This window comes from Oncorhynchus keta, chromosome 24, assembly GCF_023373465.1.
Source record: "Oncorhynchus keta strain PuntledgeMale-10-30-2019 chromosome 24, Oket_V2, whole genome shotgun sequence".
NCBI classification, from domain to species: domain Eukaryota; kingdom Metazoa; phylum Chordata; class Actinopteri; order Salmoniformes; family Salmonidae; genus Oncorhynchus; species Oncorhynchus keta.
Genome location: NC_068444.1, coordinates 5,615,342 through 5,630,168, shown reverse-complemented (window position 1 = coordinate 5,630,168; position 14,827 = coordinate 5,615,342). Strand labels below are relative to the sequence as shown.

General features: G+C 39.0%; 1 protein-coding gene across 1 annotated transcript in view; it reads left to right on the top strand.

Moving 5' to 3' along the window:
- The window catches only part of LOC127911325 (cAMP and cAMP-inhibited cGMP 3',5'-cyclic phosphodiesterase 10A-like), a 279,068-nt gene that overhangs the window by 212,107 nt on the left and 52,134 nt on the right, over positions 1-14,827 (top strand). The window contains 2 exon segments of the mRNA XM_052477545.1: positions 5,521-5,579; positions 13,890-13,941. Of these exon segments, the coding sequence (XP_052333505.1) occupies positions 5,521-5,579; positions 13,890-13,941 (111 nt within the window).

The window sequence follows — 14,827 nt, the reverse complement described above, 5'->3', positions numbered from 1 at the left end:
AACACTCTTGATAAATGCTTGATAAACACTTGATAAATGCTTGATAAAACACTTCGATAAATGCTTGATAAAACACTCTTGATAAATGCTTGATAACACACTCTTGATAAATGCTTGATAAAACACTCTTGATAAATGCTTGATAAAACACTCTCGATAAATGCTTGATAAAACACTCTTGATAAATGCTTGATAACACACTCTTGATAAATGCTTGATAAAACACTCTTGATGAATGCTTGATAACACACTCTTGATAAATGCTTGATAAAACACTCTTGATAAATGCTTTAATAACACTCTTGATAAATGCCTGGGAACACTGTTGATAAATTATTGATAAAACACTGTTGATAAATTATTGATAAAACACTGTTGATAAATGCCTGGGAACACTCTTGATAAATGCTTTAAAACACACTGTTAAATTATTGATAAAACACTCTTGATAAATGCCCCGTAACACTGTTGATAAATTATTGATAAAACACTCTTGATAAATGCCTGGTAACACTGTTGATAAATGCTTGATAAAACACTCTTGATAAATGCTTGATAAAACACTCTTGATAAATGCTTGATAACACACTCTTGATAAATGCTTGATAAAACACTCTTGATAAATGCTTGATAACACACTCTTGATAAATGCTTGATAAAACACTCTTGATAAATGCTTTAAAACACACTCTTGATAAATGCTTGATAAAACACTCTTGATAAATGCTTGATAAAACACTCTTGATAAATGCTTTAAAACACACTCTTGATAAATGCTTGATAAAACACTCTTGATAAATGCTTGATAAAACACTCTTGATAAATGCTTGATAAAACACTCTTGATAAATGCTTGATAACACACTCTTGATAAATGCTTGATAAAACACTCTCGATAAATGCTTGATAACACACTCTTGATAAATGCTTGATAAAACACTCTTGATAAATGCTTGATAAAACACTCTTGATAAATGCTTGATAAAACACTCTTGATAAATGCTTTAAAACACACTCTTGATAAATGCTTGATAAAACACTCTTGATAAATGCTTGATAAAACACTCTTGATAAATGCTTTAAAACACACTCTTGATAAATGCTTGATAAAACACTCTTGATAAATGCTTGATAAAACACTCTTGATAAATGCTTGATAAAACACTCTTGATAAATGCTTGATAACACACTCTTGATAAATGCTTGATAAAACACTCTCGATAAATGCTTGATAAAACACTCTTGATAAATGCTTGATAACACACTCTTGATAAATGCTTGATAAAACACTCTTGATAAATGCTTGATAAAACACTCTCGATAAATGCTTGATAAAACACTCTTGATAAATGCTTGATAACACACTCTTGATAAATGCTTGATAAAACACTCTTGATGAATGCTTGATAACACACTCTTGATAAATGCTTGATAAAACACTCTTGATAAATGCTTTAATAACACTCTTGATAAATGCCTGGGAACACTGTTGATAAATTATTGATAAAACATGATAAATTATTGATAAAACACTGTTGATAAATGCCTGGGAACACTCTTGATAAATGCTTTAAAACACACTGTTAAATTATTGATAAAACACTCTTGATAAATGCCCCGTAACACTGTTGATAAATTATTGATAAAACACTCTTGATAAATGCCTGGTAACACTGTTGATAAATGCTTGATAAAACACTCTTGATAAATGCTTGATAAAACACTCTTGATAAATGCTTGATAACACACTCTTGATAAATGCTTGATAAAACACTCTTGATAAATGCTTGATAACACACTCTTGATAAATGCTTGATAAAACACTCTTGATAAATGCTTTAAAACACACTCTTGATAAATGCTTGATAAAACACTCTTGATAAATGCTTGATAAAACACTCTTGATAAATGCTTGATAAAACACTCTTGATAAATGCTTGATAAAACACTGTTGATAAATGCTTGATAAAACACTCTTGATAAATGCTTGATAAAACACTCTTGATAAATGCTTGATAAAACACTCTTGATAAATGCTTGATAAAACACTGTTGATAAATGCTTGATAAAACACTCTTGATAAATGCTTGATAATACACACTGTGGATAAATGCTTGATAAAACACTCTTGATAAATGCTTGATAACACACTCTTGATAAATGCTTGATAAAACACTCTTGATAAATGCTTGATAAAACACTCTTGATAAATGCTTGATAAAACACTCTTGATAAATGCTTTAAAACACACTCTTGATAAATGCTTGATAAAACACTCTTGATAAATGCTTTAAAACACACTCTTGATAAATGCTTGATAAAACACTCTTGATAAATGCTTGATAAAACACTCTTGATAAATGCTTGATAAAACACTCTTGATAAATGCTTGATAACACACTCTTGATAAATGCTTGATAAAACACTCTTGATAAATGCTTGATAAAACACTCTTGATAAATGCTTGATAACACACTCTTGATAAATGCTTGATAAAACACTCTTGATAAATGCTTGATAAAACACTCTCGATAAATGCTTGATAAAACACTCTTGATAAATGCTTGATAACACACTCTTGATAAATGCTTGATAAAACACTCTTGATAAATGCTTGATAACACACTCTTGATAAATGCTTGATAAAACACTCTTGATAAATGCTTTAAAACACACTCTTGATAAATGCTTGATAAAACACTGTTGATAAATGCTTGATAAAACACTCTTGATAAATGCTTGATAAAACACTCTTGATAAATGCTTGATAATACTGTTGATAAATGCTTGATAAAACACTCTTGATAAATGCTTGATAATACTGTTGATAAATGCTTGATAAAACACTCTTGATAAATGCTTGATAAAACACTCTTGATAAATGCTTTAAATGCTTTAAAACACACTGTTGATAAATGCTTGATAACACACTGTGGATAAATACTTGATAACACACTCTTGATAAATGCTTGATAAAACACTCTTGATAAATGCTTGATAAAACACTCTTGATAAATGCTTGATAAAACACTCTTGATAAAACACTCTTGATAAATGCTTTAAAACACACTCTTGATAAATGCTTGATAACACACTGTTGATAAATGCTTGATAACACACTGTTGATAAATGCTTGATAAAACACTCTTGATAAATGCTTGATAAAACACTGTTGATAAATGCTTGATAACACACTCTTGATAAATGCTTGATAAAACACTCTTGATAAATGCTTGATAAAACACTCTTGATAAATGCTTTAAAACACACTGTTAAATTATTGATAAAACACTCTTGATAAATGCCCCGTAACACTGTTGATAAATTATTGATAAAACACTCTTGATAAATGCCTGGTAACACTGTTGATAAATGCTTGATAAAACACTCTTGATAAATGCTTGATAAAACACTGATAAAACACTCTTGATAAATGCTTGATAACACACTCTTGATAAATGCTTGATAAAACACTCTTGATAAATGCTTGATAACACACTCTTGATAAATGCTTGATAAAACACTCTTGATAAATGCTTTAAAACACACTGTTGATAAATGCTTGATAAAACACTCTTGATAAATGCTTGATAATACACACTGTGGATAAATGCTTGATAAAACACTCTTGATAAATGCTTGATAACACACTCTTGATAAATGCTTGATAAAACACTCTTGATAAATGCTTGATAAAACACTCTTGATAAATGCTTGATAAAACACTCTTGATAAATGCTTTAAAACACACTCTTGATAAATGCTTGATAAAACACTCTTGATAAATGCTTTAAAACACACTCTTGATAAATGCTTGATAAAACACTCTTGATAAATGCTTGATAAAACACTCTTGATAAATGCTTGATAAAACACTCTTGATAAATGCTTGATAACACACTCTTGATAAATGCTTGATAAAACACTCTCGATAAATGCTTGATAAAACACTCTTGATAAATGCTTGATAACACACTCTTGATAAATGCTTGATAAAACACTCTTGATAAATGCTTGATAAAACACTCTCGATAAATGCTTGATAAAACACTCTTGATAAATGCTTGATAACACACTCTTGATAAATGCTTGATAAAACACTCTTGATGAATGCTTGATAACACACTCTTGATAAATGCTTGATAAAACACTCTTGATAAATGCTTTAAAACACACTCTTGATAAATGCTTGATAAAACACTGTTGATAAATGCTTGATAAAACACTCTTGATAAATGCTTGATAAAACACTCTTGATAAATGCTTGATAATACTGTTGATAAATGCTTGATAAAACACTCTTGATAAATGCTTGATAATACTGTTGATAAATGCTTGATAAAACACTCTTGATAAATGCTTGATAAAACACTCTTGATAAATGCTTTAAAACACACTGTTGATAAATGCTTGATAACACACTGTGGATAAATACTTGATAACACACTCTTGATAAATGCTTGATAAAACACTCTTGATAAATGCTTGATAAAACACTCTTGATAAATGCTTGATAAAACACTCTTGATAAAACACTCTTGATAAATGCTTTAAAACACACTCTTGATAAATGCTTGATAACACACTGTTGATAAATGCTTGATAACACACTGTTGATAAATGCTTGATAACACACTGTTGATAAATGCTTGATAAAACAATCTTGATAAATGCTTGATAAAACACTGTTGATAAATGCTTGATAAAACACTCTTGATAAATGCTTGATAAAACACTCTTGATAAAACACTCTTGATAAATGCTTGATAAAACACTCTTGATAAATGCTTGATAAAACACTGTTGATAAATGCTTGATAAAACACTGTTGATAAATGCTTGATAAAACACTCTTGATAAAACACTGTTGATAAATGCTTGATAACACACTCTTGATAAATGCTTTAAAACACTCTCGATAAATGCTTGATAAAACACTGTTGATAAATGCTTGATAAAACACTCTTGATAAATGCTTGATAAGTAGCACGTGGTCATTGGGACAGGGTTGTGTCTGCTGTGAACATGATAACCTACTGTTGTGTTTCAATACTTCATTGGCTCATAGTACAATTGCACATGTACGTTTGGTCCGGGGTTGTGTTCTCATGATGGTGTTTGTGTGAAGCAGAACTCCCCTGTGACTGGGTAGGTCTCAGTCTAATCAACCCTAAAGCCTTTTTACACTTGACCCCCAAGGGCCGTCATTATGGCGTGTAAAGAGCCTTGTGGTTTGTACCTACGTGAAAAGTACAGTGTCCCAACGCATCCTGGGTCACAGTGGGATTCCTCTCACGTTTCTGTCCGTTCACAAATACACCATTTTGTTACAGCAGTCTGCACTGATTTAAGGCAACGGTGTTTCTCTCTCTCTCCCTCTTTTCTCTCCCCCAGCCCCCCCTCTCGCTCACGCTGTAATCCTGCTGTTGACACTTAAACAAAGTGCTAACTAACTGTTAGCATGACATCGTTGACGTTAGTTTGAAAGCTGAACGTCTGATGTGTTCTTTTTGTATCCCCAGGTGTGCAGAGGCCTAGCCAAACAGACGGAGCTCAATGACTTCCTGCTAGAAGTGTCAAAGTAAGGTTGTCTCAATGACTTCCTGCTAGAAGTGTCAAAGTAAGGTTGTCTCAATGACTTCCTGCTAGAAGTGTCAAAGTAAGGTTGTCTCAATGACTTCCTGCTAGAAGTGTCAAAGTAAGGTTGTCTCAATGACTTCCTGCTAGAAGTGTCAAAGTAAGGTTGTCTCAATGACTTCCTGCTAGAAGTGTCAAAGTAAGGTTGTCTCAATGACTTCCTGCTAGAAGTGTCAAAGTAAGGTTGTCTCAATGACTTCCTGCTAGAAGTGTCAAAGTAAGGTTGTCTCAATGACTTCCTGCTAGAAGTGTCAAAGTAAGGTTGTCTCAATGACTTCCTGCTAGAAGTGTCAAAGTAAGGTTGTCTCAATGACTTCCTGCTAGAAGTGTCAAAGTAAGGTTGTCTCAATGACTTCCTGCTAGAAGTGTCAAAGTAAGGTTGTCTCAATGACTTCCTGCTAGAAGTGTCAAAGTAAGGTTGTCTCTGCTAGAAGTGTCAAATGACTTCCAATGCTGCTAGAAGTGTCAAAGTAAGGTTGTCTCAATGACTTCCTGCTAGAAGTGTCAAAGTAAGGTTGTCTCAATGACTTCCTGCTAGAAGTGTCAAAGTAAGGTTGTCTCAATGACTTCCTGCTAGAAGTGTCAAAGTAAGGTTGTCTCAATGACTTCCTGCTAGAAGTGTCAAAGTAAGGTTGTCTCAATGACTTCCTGCTAGAAGTGTCAAAGTAAGGTTGTCTCAATGACTTCCTGCTAGAAGTGTCAAAGTAAGGTTGTCTCAATGACTTCCTGCTAGAAGTGTCAAAGTAAGGTTGTCTCAATGACTTCCTGCTAGAAGTGTCAAAGTAAGGTTGTCTCAATGACTTCCTGCTAGAAGTGTCAAAGTAAGGTTGTCTCAATGACTTCCTGCTAGAAGTGTCAAAGTAAGGTTGTCTCAATGACTTCCTGCTAGAAGTGTCAAAGTAAGGTTGTCTCAATGACTTCCTGCTAGAAGTGTCAAAGTAAGGTTGTCTCAATGACTTCCTGCTAGAAGTGTCAAAGTAAGGTTGTCTCAATGACTTCCTGCTAGAAGTGTCAAAGTAAGGTTGTCTCAATGACTTCCTGCTAGAAGTGTCAAAGTAAGGTTGTCTCAATGACTTCCTGCTAGAAGTGTCAAAGTAAGGTTGTCTCAATGACTTCCTGCTAGAAGTGTCAAAGTAAGGTTGTCTCAATGACTTCCTGCTAGAAGTGTCAAAGTAAGGTTGTCTCAATGACTTCCTGCTAGAAGTGTCAAAGTAAGGTTGTCTCAATGACTTCCTGCTAGAAGTGTCAAAGTAAGGTTGTCTCAATGACTTCCTGCTAGAAGTGTCAAAGTAAGGTTGTCTCAATGACTTCCTGCTAGAAGTGTCAAAGTAAGGTTGTCTCAATGACTTCCTGCTAGAAGTGTCAAAGTAAGGTTGTCTCAATGACTTCCTGCTAGAAGTGTCAAAGTAAGGTTGTCTCAATGACTTCCTGCTAGAAGTGTCAAAGTAAGGTTGTCTCAATGACTTCCTGCTAGAAGTGTCAAAGTAAGGTTGTCTCAATGACTTCCTGCTAGAAGTGTCAAAGTAAGGTTGTCTCAATGACTTCCTGCTAGAAGTGTCAAAGTAAGGTTGTCTCAATGACTTCCTGCTAGAAGTGTCAAAGTAAGGTTGTCTCAATGACTTCCTGCTAGAAGTGTCAAAGTAAGGTTGTCTCAATGACTTCCTGCTAGAAGTGTCAAAGTAAGGTTGTCTCAATGACTTCCTGCTAGAAGTGTCAAAGTAAGGTTGTCTCAATGACTTCCTGCTAGAAGTGTCAAAGTAAGGTTGTCTCAATGACTTCCTGCTAGAAGTGTCAGTAAGGTTGTCTCAATGACTTCCTGCTAAAGTAAGGTTGTCTCAATGACTTCCTGCTAGAAGTGTCAAAGTAAGGTTGTCTCAATGACTTCCTGCTAGAAGTGTCAAAGTAAGGTTGTCTCAATGACTTCCTGCTAGAAGTGTCAAAGTAAGGTTGTCTCAATGACTTCCTGCTAGAAGTGTCAAAGTAAGGTTGTCTCAATGACTTCCTGCTAGAAGTGTCAAAGTAAGGTTGTCTCAATGACTTCCTGCTAGAAGTGTCAAAGTAAGGTTGTCTCAATGACTTCCTGCTAGAAGTGTCAAAGAAGGTTGTCTCAATGACTTCAAAGTGTAAGGTTGTCTCAATGACTTCCTGCTAGAAGTGTCAAAGTAAGGTTGTCTCAATGACTTCCTGCTAGAAGTGTCAAAGTAAGGTTGTCTCAATGACTTCCTGCTAGAAGTGTCAAAGTAAGGTTGTCTCAATGACTTCCTGCTAGAAGTGTCAAAGTAAGGTTGTCTCAATGACTTCCTGCTAGAAGTGTCAAAGTAAGGTTGTCTCAATGACTTCCTGCTAGAAGTGTCAAAGTAAGGTTGTCTCAATGACTTCCTGCTAGAAGTGTCAAAGTAAGGTTGTCTCAATGACTTTCTACTAGAAGTGTCAAAGTAAGGTTGTCTCAATGACTTTCTACTAGAAGTGTCAAAGTAAGGTTGTCTCAATGACTTCCTGCTAGAAGTGTCAAAGTAAGGTTGTCTCAATGACTTCCTGCTAGAAGTGTCAAAGTAAGGTTGTCTCAATGACTTCCTGCTAGAAGTGTCAAAGTAAGGTTGTCTCAATGACTTCCTGCTAGAAGTGTCAAAGTAAGGTTGTCTCAATGACTTCCTGCTAGAAGTGTCAAAGTAAGGTTGTCTCAATGACTTCCTGCTAGAAGTGTCAAAGTAAGGTTGTCTCAATGACTTCCTGCTAGAAGTGTCAAAGTAAGGTTGTCTCAATGACTTCCTGCTAGAAGTGTCAAAGTAAGGTTGTCTCAATGACTTCTGCTAGAAGTGTCAAAGTAAGGTTGTCTCAATGACTTCCTGCTAGAAGTGTCAAAGTAAGGTTGTCTCAATGACTTCCTGCTAGAAGTGTCAAAGTAAGGTTGTCTCAATGACTTCCTGCTAGAAGTGTCAAAGTAAGGTTGTCTCAATGACTTCCTGCTAGAAGTGTCAAAGTAAGGTTGTCTCAATGACTTCCTGCTAGAAGTGTCAAAGTAAGGTTGTCTCAATGACTTCCTGCTAGAAGTATCAAAGTAAGGTTGTCTCAATGACTTCCTGCTAGAAGTGTCAAAGTAAGGTTGTCTCAATGACTTCCTGCTAGAAGTATCAAAGTAAGGTTGCCTCAATGACTTCCTGCTAGAAGTGTCAAAGTAAGGTTGTCTCAATGACTTCCTGCTAGAAGTGTCAAAGTAAGGTTGTCTCAATGACTTCCTGCTAGAAGTGTCAAAGTAAGGTTGTCTCAATGACTTCCTGCTAGAAGTGTCAAAGTAAGGTTGTCTCAATGACTTCCTGCTAGAAGTGTCAAAGTAAGGTTGTCTCAATGACTTCCTGCTAGAAGTGTCAAAGTAAGGTTGTCTCAATGACTTCCTGCTAGAAGTGTCAAAGTAAGGTTGTCTCAATGACTTCCTGCTAGAAGTGTCAAAGTAAGGTTGTCTCAATGACTTCCTGCTAGAAGTGTCAAAGTAAGGTTGTCTCAATGACTTCCTGCTAGAAGTGTCAAAGTAAGGTTGTCTCAATGACTTCCTGCTAGAAGTGTCAAAGTAAGGTTGTCTCAATGACTTCCTGCTAGAAGTGTTTAAGGTTGTCTCAATGACTTCCTGCTAGAAGTGTCAAAGTAAGGTTGTCTCAATGACTTCCTGCTAGAAGTGTCAAAGTAAGGTTGTCTCAATGACTTCCTGCTAGAAGTGTCAAAGTAAGGTTGTCTCAATGACTTCCTGCTAGAAGTGTCAAAGTAAGGTTGTCTCAATGACTTCCTGCTAGAAGTGTCCTGTTGTCTCAATGACTTCCTGCTAGAAGTGTCAAAGTAAGGTTGTCTCAATGACTTCCTGCTAGAAGTGTCAAAGTAAGGTTGTCTCAATGACTTTCTACTAGAAGTGTCAAAGTAAGGTTGTCTCAATGACTTTCTACTAGAAGTGTCAAAGTAAGATTGTCTCAATGACTTTTCATTCATTTAGAAATGTGACACTTCTGTCTTGTAGCACAGATACTAATGTCGGATTTTAACTTGGTCACTCTTTTTGTCGAGGATAATTTTCCTGGGGGGCAATTGACTAGGTTTTAACTCCAACCCTGTTCCTGGAGAGATACTGTCCTGTAGGTTTTAACTCCAACCCTGTTCCTGGAGAGATACTGTCCTGTAGGTTTTAACTCCAACCCTGTTCCTGGAGAGATACCGTCCTGTAGGTTTTAACTCCAACCCTGTTCCTGGAGAGATACTGTCCTGTAGGTTTTAACTCAAACCCAAGTCCACTGACTGGCCTATTAAATCACTGTCTTGCACAAATCAATGAACCGTCATCCAGCTTCATGGTTCGAAAGAGGCGCGTAATTCCAGTGCATATAATAGGCCGACAGTATAATAGGCCGTCCAATCACGGATAGACCTACAATCCTATATTTAAGATTAATACACCCCCTAGCCCTGATGCTTTTGTTAAGCGTTGTCTGGACCACCATTAAGCGTTGTCGGGACCACCATTAAGCGTTGTCGGGACCACCATTAAGCGTTGTCGGGACCACCATTAAGCGCTGTCTGGACCACCATTAAGCGCTGTCGGGACCACCATTAAGCGTTGTCTGGACCACCATTAAGTGTTGTCGGGACCACCATTAAGCACTGTCGGGACCACCATTAAGCCCTGTCGGGACCACCATTAAGCGCTGTCGGGACCACCATTAAGCGTTGTCGGGACCACCATTAAGCGCTGTCGGGACCACCATTAAGCGCTGTCGGGACCACCATTAAGCTCTGTCGGGACCACCATTAAGCTCTGTCGGGACCACCATTAAGCGTTGTCGGGACCACCATTAAGCGCTGTCGGGACCACCATTAAGCGTTGTCGGGACCACCATTGTTATCGTTTATTTAACGAGGCAAGTCAGTTAAGAAAAAGTCTTATTTACAATGAAGGCCAACACGGGCCCAACCCGGCCGACGCCGGGCCAATTGTGAGCTGCCTTATGGGACTCCCAATCACAGCCAGTTTTGATACATCCTGGATTCAAACCAGGGACTGTAGTGACAGCCTCAAGCACTGAGATGCAGTGTCTTAGACCGCTGCGCCACTCGGGAGCTATTGGACAGGTATAAATTGTAAAAAATAAATTGCTGTTTGGGTCATGGGGTGGGGGAATTCCAATGAGTTGGGTCATGGGGTGGGGGCGTTCCAATGAGTTGGGTCACGGGGTGGGGGCGTTCCAATGAGTTGGGTCACGGGGTGGGGGCGTTCCAATGAGTTGGGTCACGGGGTGGGGGCGTTCCAATGAGTTGGGTCACGGGGTGGGGGCGTTCCAATGAGTTGGGTCATGGGGTGGGGGCGTTCCAATGAGTTGGGTCACGGGGTGGAGGCGTTCCAATGAGTTATTTCACGGGTGGGGGCCTTTATTTAACCAATGAGTTGGGTCATGGGGTGGGGGCGGCCAGATGAGTTGGGTCACAGGGGTGGATGGAGTTCCAATGAGTTGGGTCATGGGGTGGGGGCGTTCCAATGAGTTGGGTCATGGGGTGGAGGCGTTCCAATGAGTTGGGTCATGGGGTGGGGGCGTAAAAATGAGTTGGGTCATGGGGTGGGGGCGTTCCAATGAGTTGGGTCATGGGGTGGGGGCAGTTCCAATGAGTTGGGTCATGGGGTGGGCGTTACCAATAGAGTTGGGTCATGGGATCGGGGCGTTCCAATGAGTTGGGTTGGGGGAGTTCAATGAGTTGGGTCATGGGGTGGGGGCATTCCAATGAGTTGGGTCATGGGGTGGAGGCGTTCAATGAGTTGGCTTCATGGGGTGGGGGCGTTCCAATGAGTTGGGTCATGGGTTGGGGGCGTTCCAATGAGTTGGGTCATGGGGTGGGGCGTTCCAATGAGTTGGGTCATGGGGTGGGGGCTGGCCAATGAGTTGGGTCATGGGGAGGGGGGCGTTCCAATGAGTTGGGTCATGGGGTGGGGGCGTTCCAAAATGAGTTGGGTCATGGGGTGGGGGCAGTTGCAATGAGTTGGGTTGGGGGCCATTTCCAATGAGTTGGGTCATGGGGTGGGGGCATTCCAATGAGTTGGGTCATGGGGTGGGGGCATTCCAATGAGTTGGGTCATGGGTTGGGGGCGTTCCAATGAGTTGGGTCATGGGGTGGGGGCGTTCCAATGAGTTGGGTCATGGGGTCCAGGGTGGGGCATTCCAATGAGTTGGGTCATGGGTTGGGGGCGTTCCAATGAGTTGGGTCATGGGGTGGAGGCGTTCCAATGAGTTGGGTCATGGGGTGGGGGCGTTCCAATGAGTTGGGTCATGGGGTGGGGGCGTTCCAATGAGTTGGGTCATGGGGTGGGGGCGTTCCAATGAGTTGGGTCATGGGGTGGGGGCGTTCCAATGAGTTGGGTCATGGGGTGGGGGCGTTCCAATGAGTTGGGTTGGGGGCGTTCCAATGAGTTGGGTCATGGGGTGGGGGCATTCCAATGAGTTGGGTCATGGGGTGGGGGCGTTCCAATGAGTTGGGTTGGGGCGTTCCAATGAGTTGGGTCATGGGGTGGGGGCATTCCAATGAGTTGGGTCATGGGGTGGGGGCATTCCAATGAGTTGGGTCATGGGTTGGGGGCGTTCCAATGAGTTGGGTCATGGGGTGGGGGCGTTCCAATGAGTTGGGTCATGGGGTGGGGGCATTCCAATGAGTTGGGTCATGGGTTGGGGGCGTTCCAATGAGTTGGGTCATGGGGTGGGGGCGTTCCAATGAGTTGGGTCATGGGGTGGGGGCGTTCCAATGAGTTGGGTCATGGGGTGGGGGCGTTCCAATGAGTTGGGTCATGGGGTGGGGGCGTTCCAATGAGTTGGGTCATGGGGTGGGGGCGTTCCAATGAGTTGGGTCATGGGGTGGGGGCGTTCCAATGAGTTGGGTTGGGGGCGTTCCAATGAGTTGGGTCATGGGGTGGGGGCATTCCAATGAGTTGGGTCATGGGGTGGGGGCGTTCCAATGAGTTGGGTCATGGGGTGGGGGCGTTCCAATGAGTTGGGTCATGGGGTGGGGGCGTTCCAATGAGTTGGGTCATGGGGTGGGGGCGTTCCAATGAGTTGGGTCATGGGGTGGGGGCGTTCCAATGAGTTGGGTCATGGGGTGGGGGCGTTCCAATGAGTTGGGTCCGGGCCAGTTGGAACCCAATCTGTAGTATTTATACCCAGCTTAAGGTACAATGTAGGTACGGTACTGTTTTGTATAGCCTACAAACACCGCTTCCAGCTGCTCCCTGGATTGTGAATATTTTATATTAATTCGAATCCTCCTACTGGAGGATTATTTTCCTCCTGCGATAAAATGGGTCAAATTAAGATTCTTTGTCTCTACGTAAATAACACCCTTATCAATCATCTATACACTTATCAATCATCTATACCCTTATCAATCATACCCTTATCAATCATCTATACCCTTATCAATCATCATTACCCTTATCAATCATCATTACCCTTATCAATCATCTATACCCTTATCAATCATCTATACCCTTATCAATCATCTATACCCTTATCAATCATCTATAACCTTATCAAATATCATTACCCTTATCAATCATCATTACCCTTATCAATCATCTATACCCTTATCAATCATCTATACCCTTATCAATCATACTATTATCAATCATCATTACCCTTATCAATCATCTATAACCTTATCAATCATCTATACCCTTATCAATCATACCATTATCAATCATCATTACCCTTATCAATCATCTATACCCTTATCAATCATCTATACCCTTATCAATCATACCATTATCAATCATCTATACCCTTATCAATCATCTATTCCCTTATCAATCATACCATTATCAATCATCATTACCCTTATCAATCATCTATACCCTTATCAATCATCTATACCCTTATCAATCATCATTACCCTTATCAATCATCATTACCCTTATCAATCACCATTACCCTTATCAATCATACTCTTATCAATCATCTATACCCTTATCAATCATCATTACCCTTATCAATCATCTATACCCTTATCAATCATACCATTATCAATCATCATTACCCTTATCAATCATCTATACCCTTATCAATCACCATTAATTACCCTTATCAATCATACCCTTATCATTGATGCCCTTATCAATCATCTATACCCTTAGTTTATCATTCTCTCTCTTTCTCCAACAGAACGTACCTTAGTTTATCATTCTCTCTCTTTCTCCAACAGAACGTACCTCAGTTCATCATTCTCTCTCTTTCTCCAACAGAACGTACTTTGACAACATTGTGGCAATAGATTCTCTACTTGAACACATAATGGTACGTTTTTGTTTGTTTGTTTGTTTGTTTGTCTGTTTGTTTGTTTGTTTGTTTGTTTGTTTGTCTGTCTGTTTGTTTGTTTGTTTGTTTGTCTGTTTGTTTGTTTGTTGTTTGTTTGTTTGTTGTTTGTTTGTTTGTTTGTTTGTTTGTTTGTTTGTTTGTTTGTTTGTTTGTTTGTCTGTCTGTCTGTCTGTCTGTTTGTTTGTTTGTTTGTTTGTTTGTTTGTCTGTTTGTTTGTTGTTTGTTTGTTTGTTTGTTTGTTTGTTTGTCTGTTTGTTTGTTTGTTGTTTGTTTGTCTGTTTGTTTGTTTGTTTGTTTGTCTGTTTGTTTGTTTGTTTGTTGATTGTTTGTTTGTTTGTTTGTCTGTTTGTTTGTTTTTCTGTTTGTTTGTTTGTTTGTTTGTCTGTTTGTCTGTTTGTTTGTTTGTTTGTTTGTTTGTTTGTCTGTTTGTTTGTTTGTTTGTTTGTTGTTTGTTTGTTTGTTTGTTTGTTTGTTTGTTTGTTGTTTGTTTGTCTGTTTGTTTGTCTGTTTGTCTGTTTGTTTGTTTGTCTGTTTGTTTGTTTGTTTGTTTGTTTGTTGTTTGTTTGTTTGTTTGTTTGTTTGTTTGTTGTTTGTTTGTTTGTTTGTTTGTTTGTTTGTTTGTTTGTTGTTTGTTTGTTTGTTTGTTTGTTGTTTGTTTGTCTGTTTGTCTGTGTGTTTGTTTGTTTGTCTGTTTGTTTGTTTGTTTGTTTGTTTGTCTGTTTGTCTGTTTGTTTGTTTGTTTGTTTGTTTGTTTGTTTGTTTGTCTGTTTGTTTGTTTTTCTGTTTGTTTGTTTGTTTGTTTGTCTGTTTGTCTGTTTGTTTGTTTGTCTGTTTGTTTGTTTGTTGTTTGTTTGTCTGTTTGTTT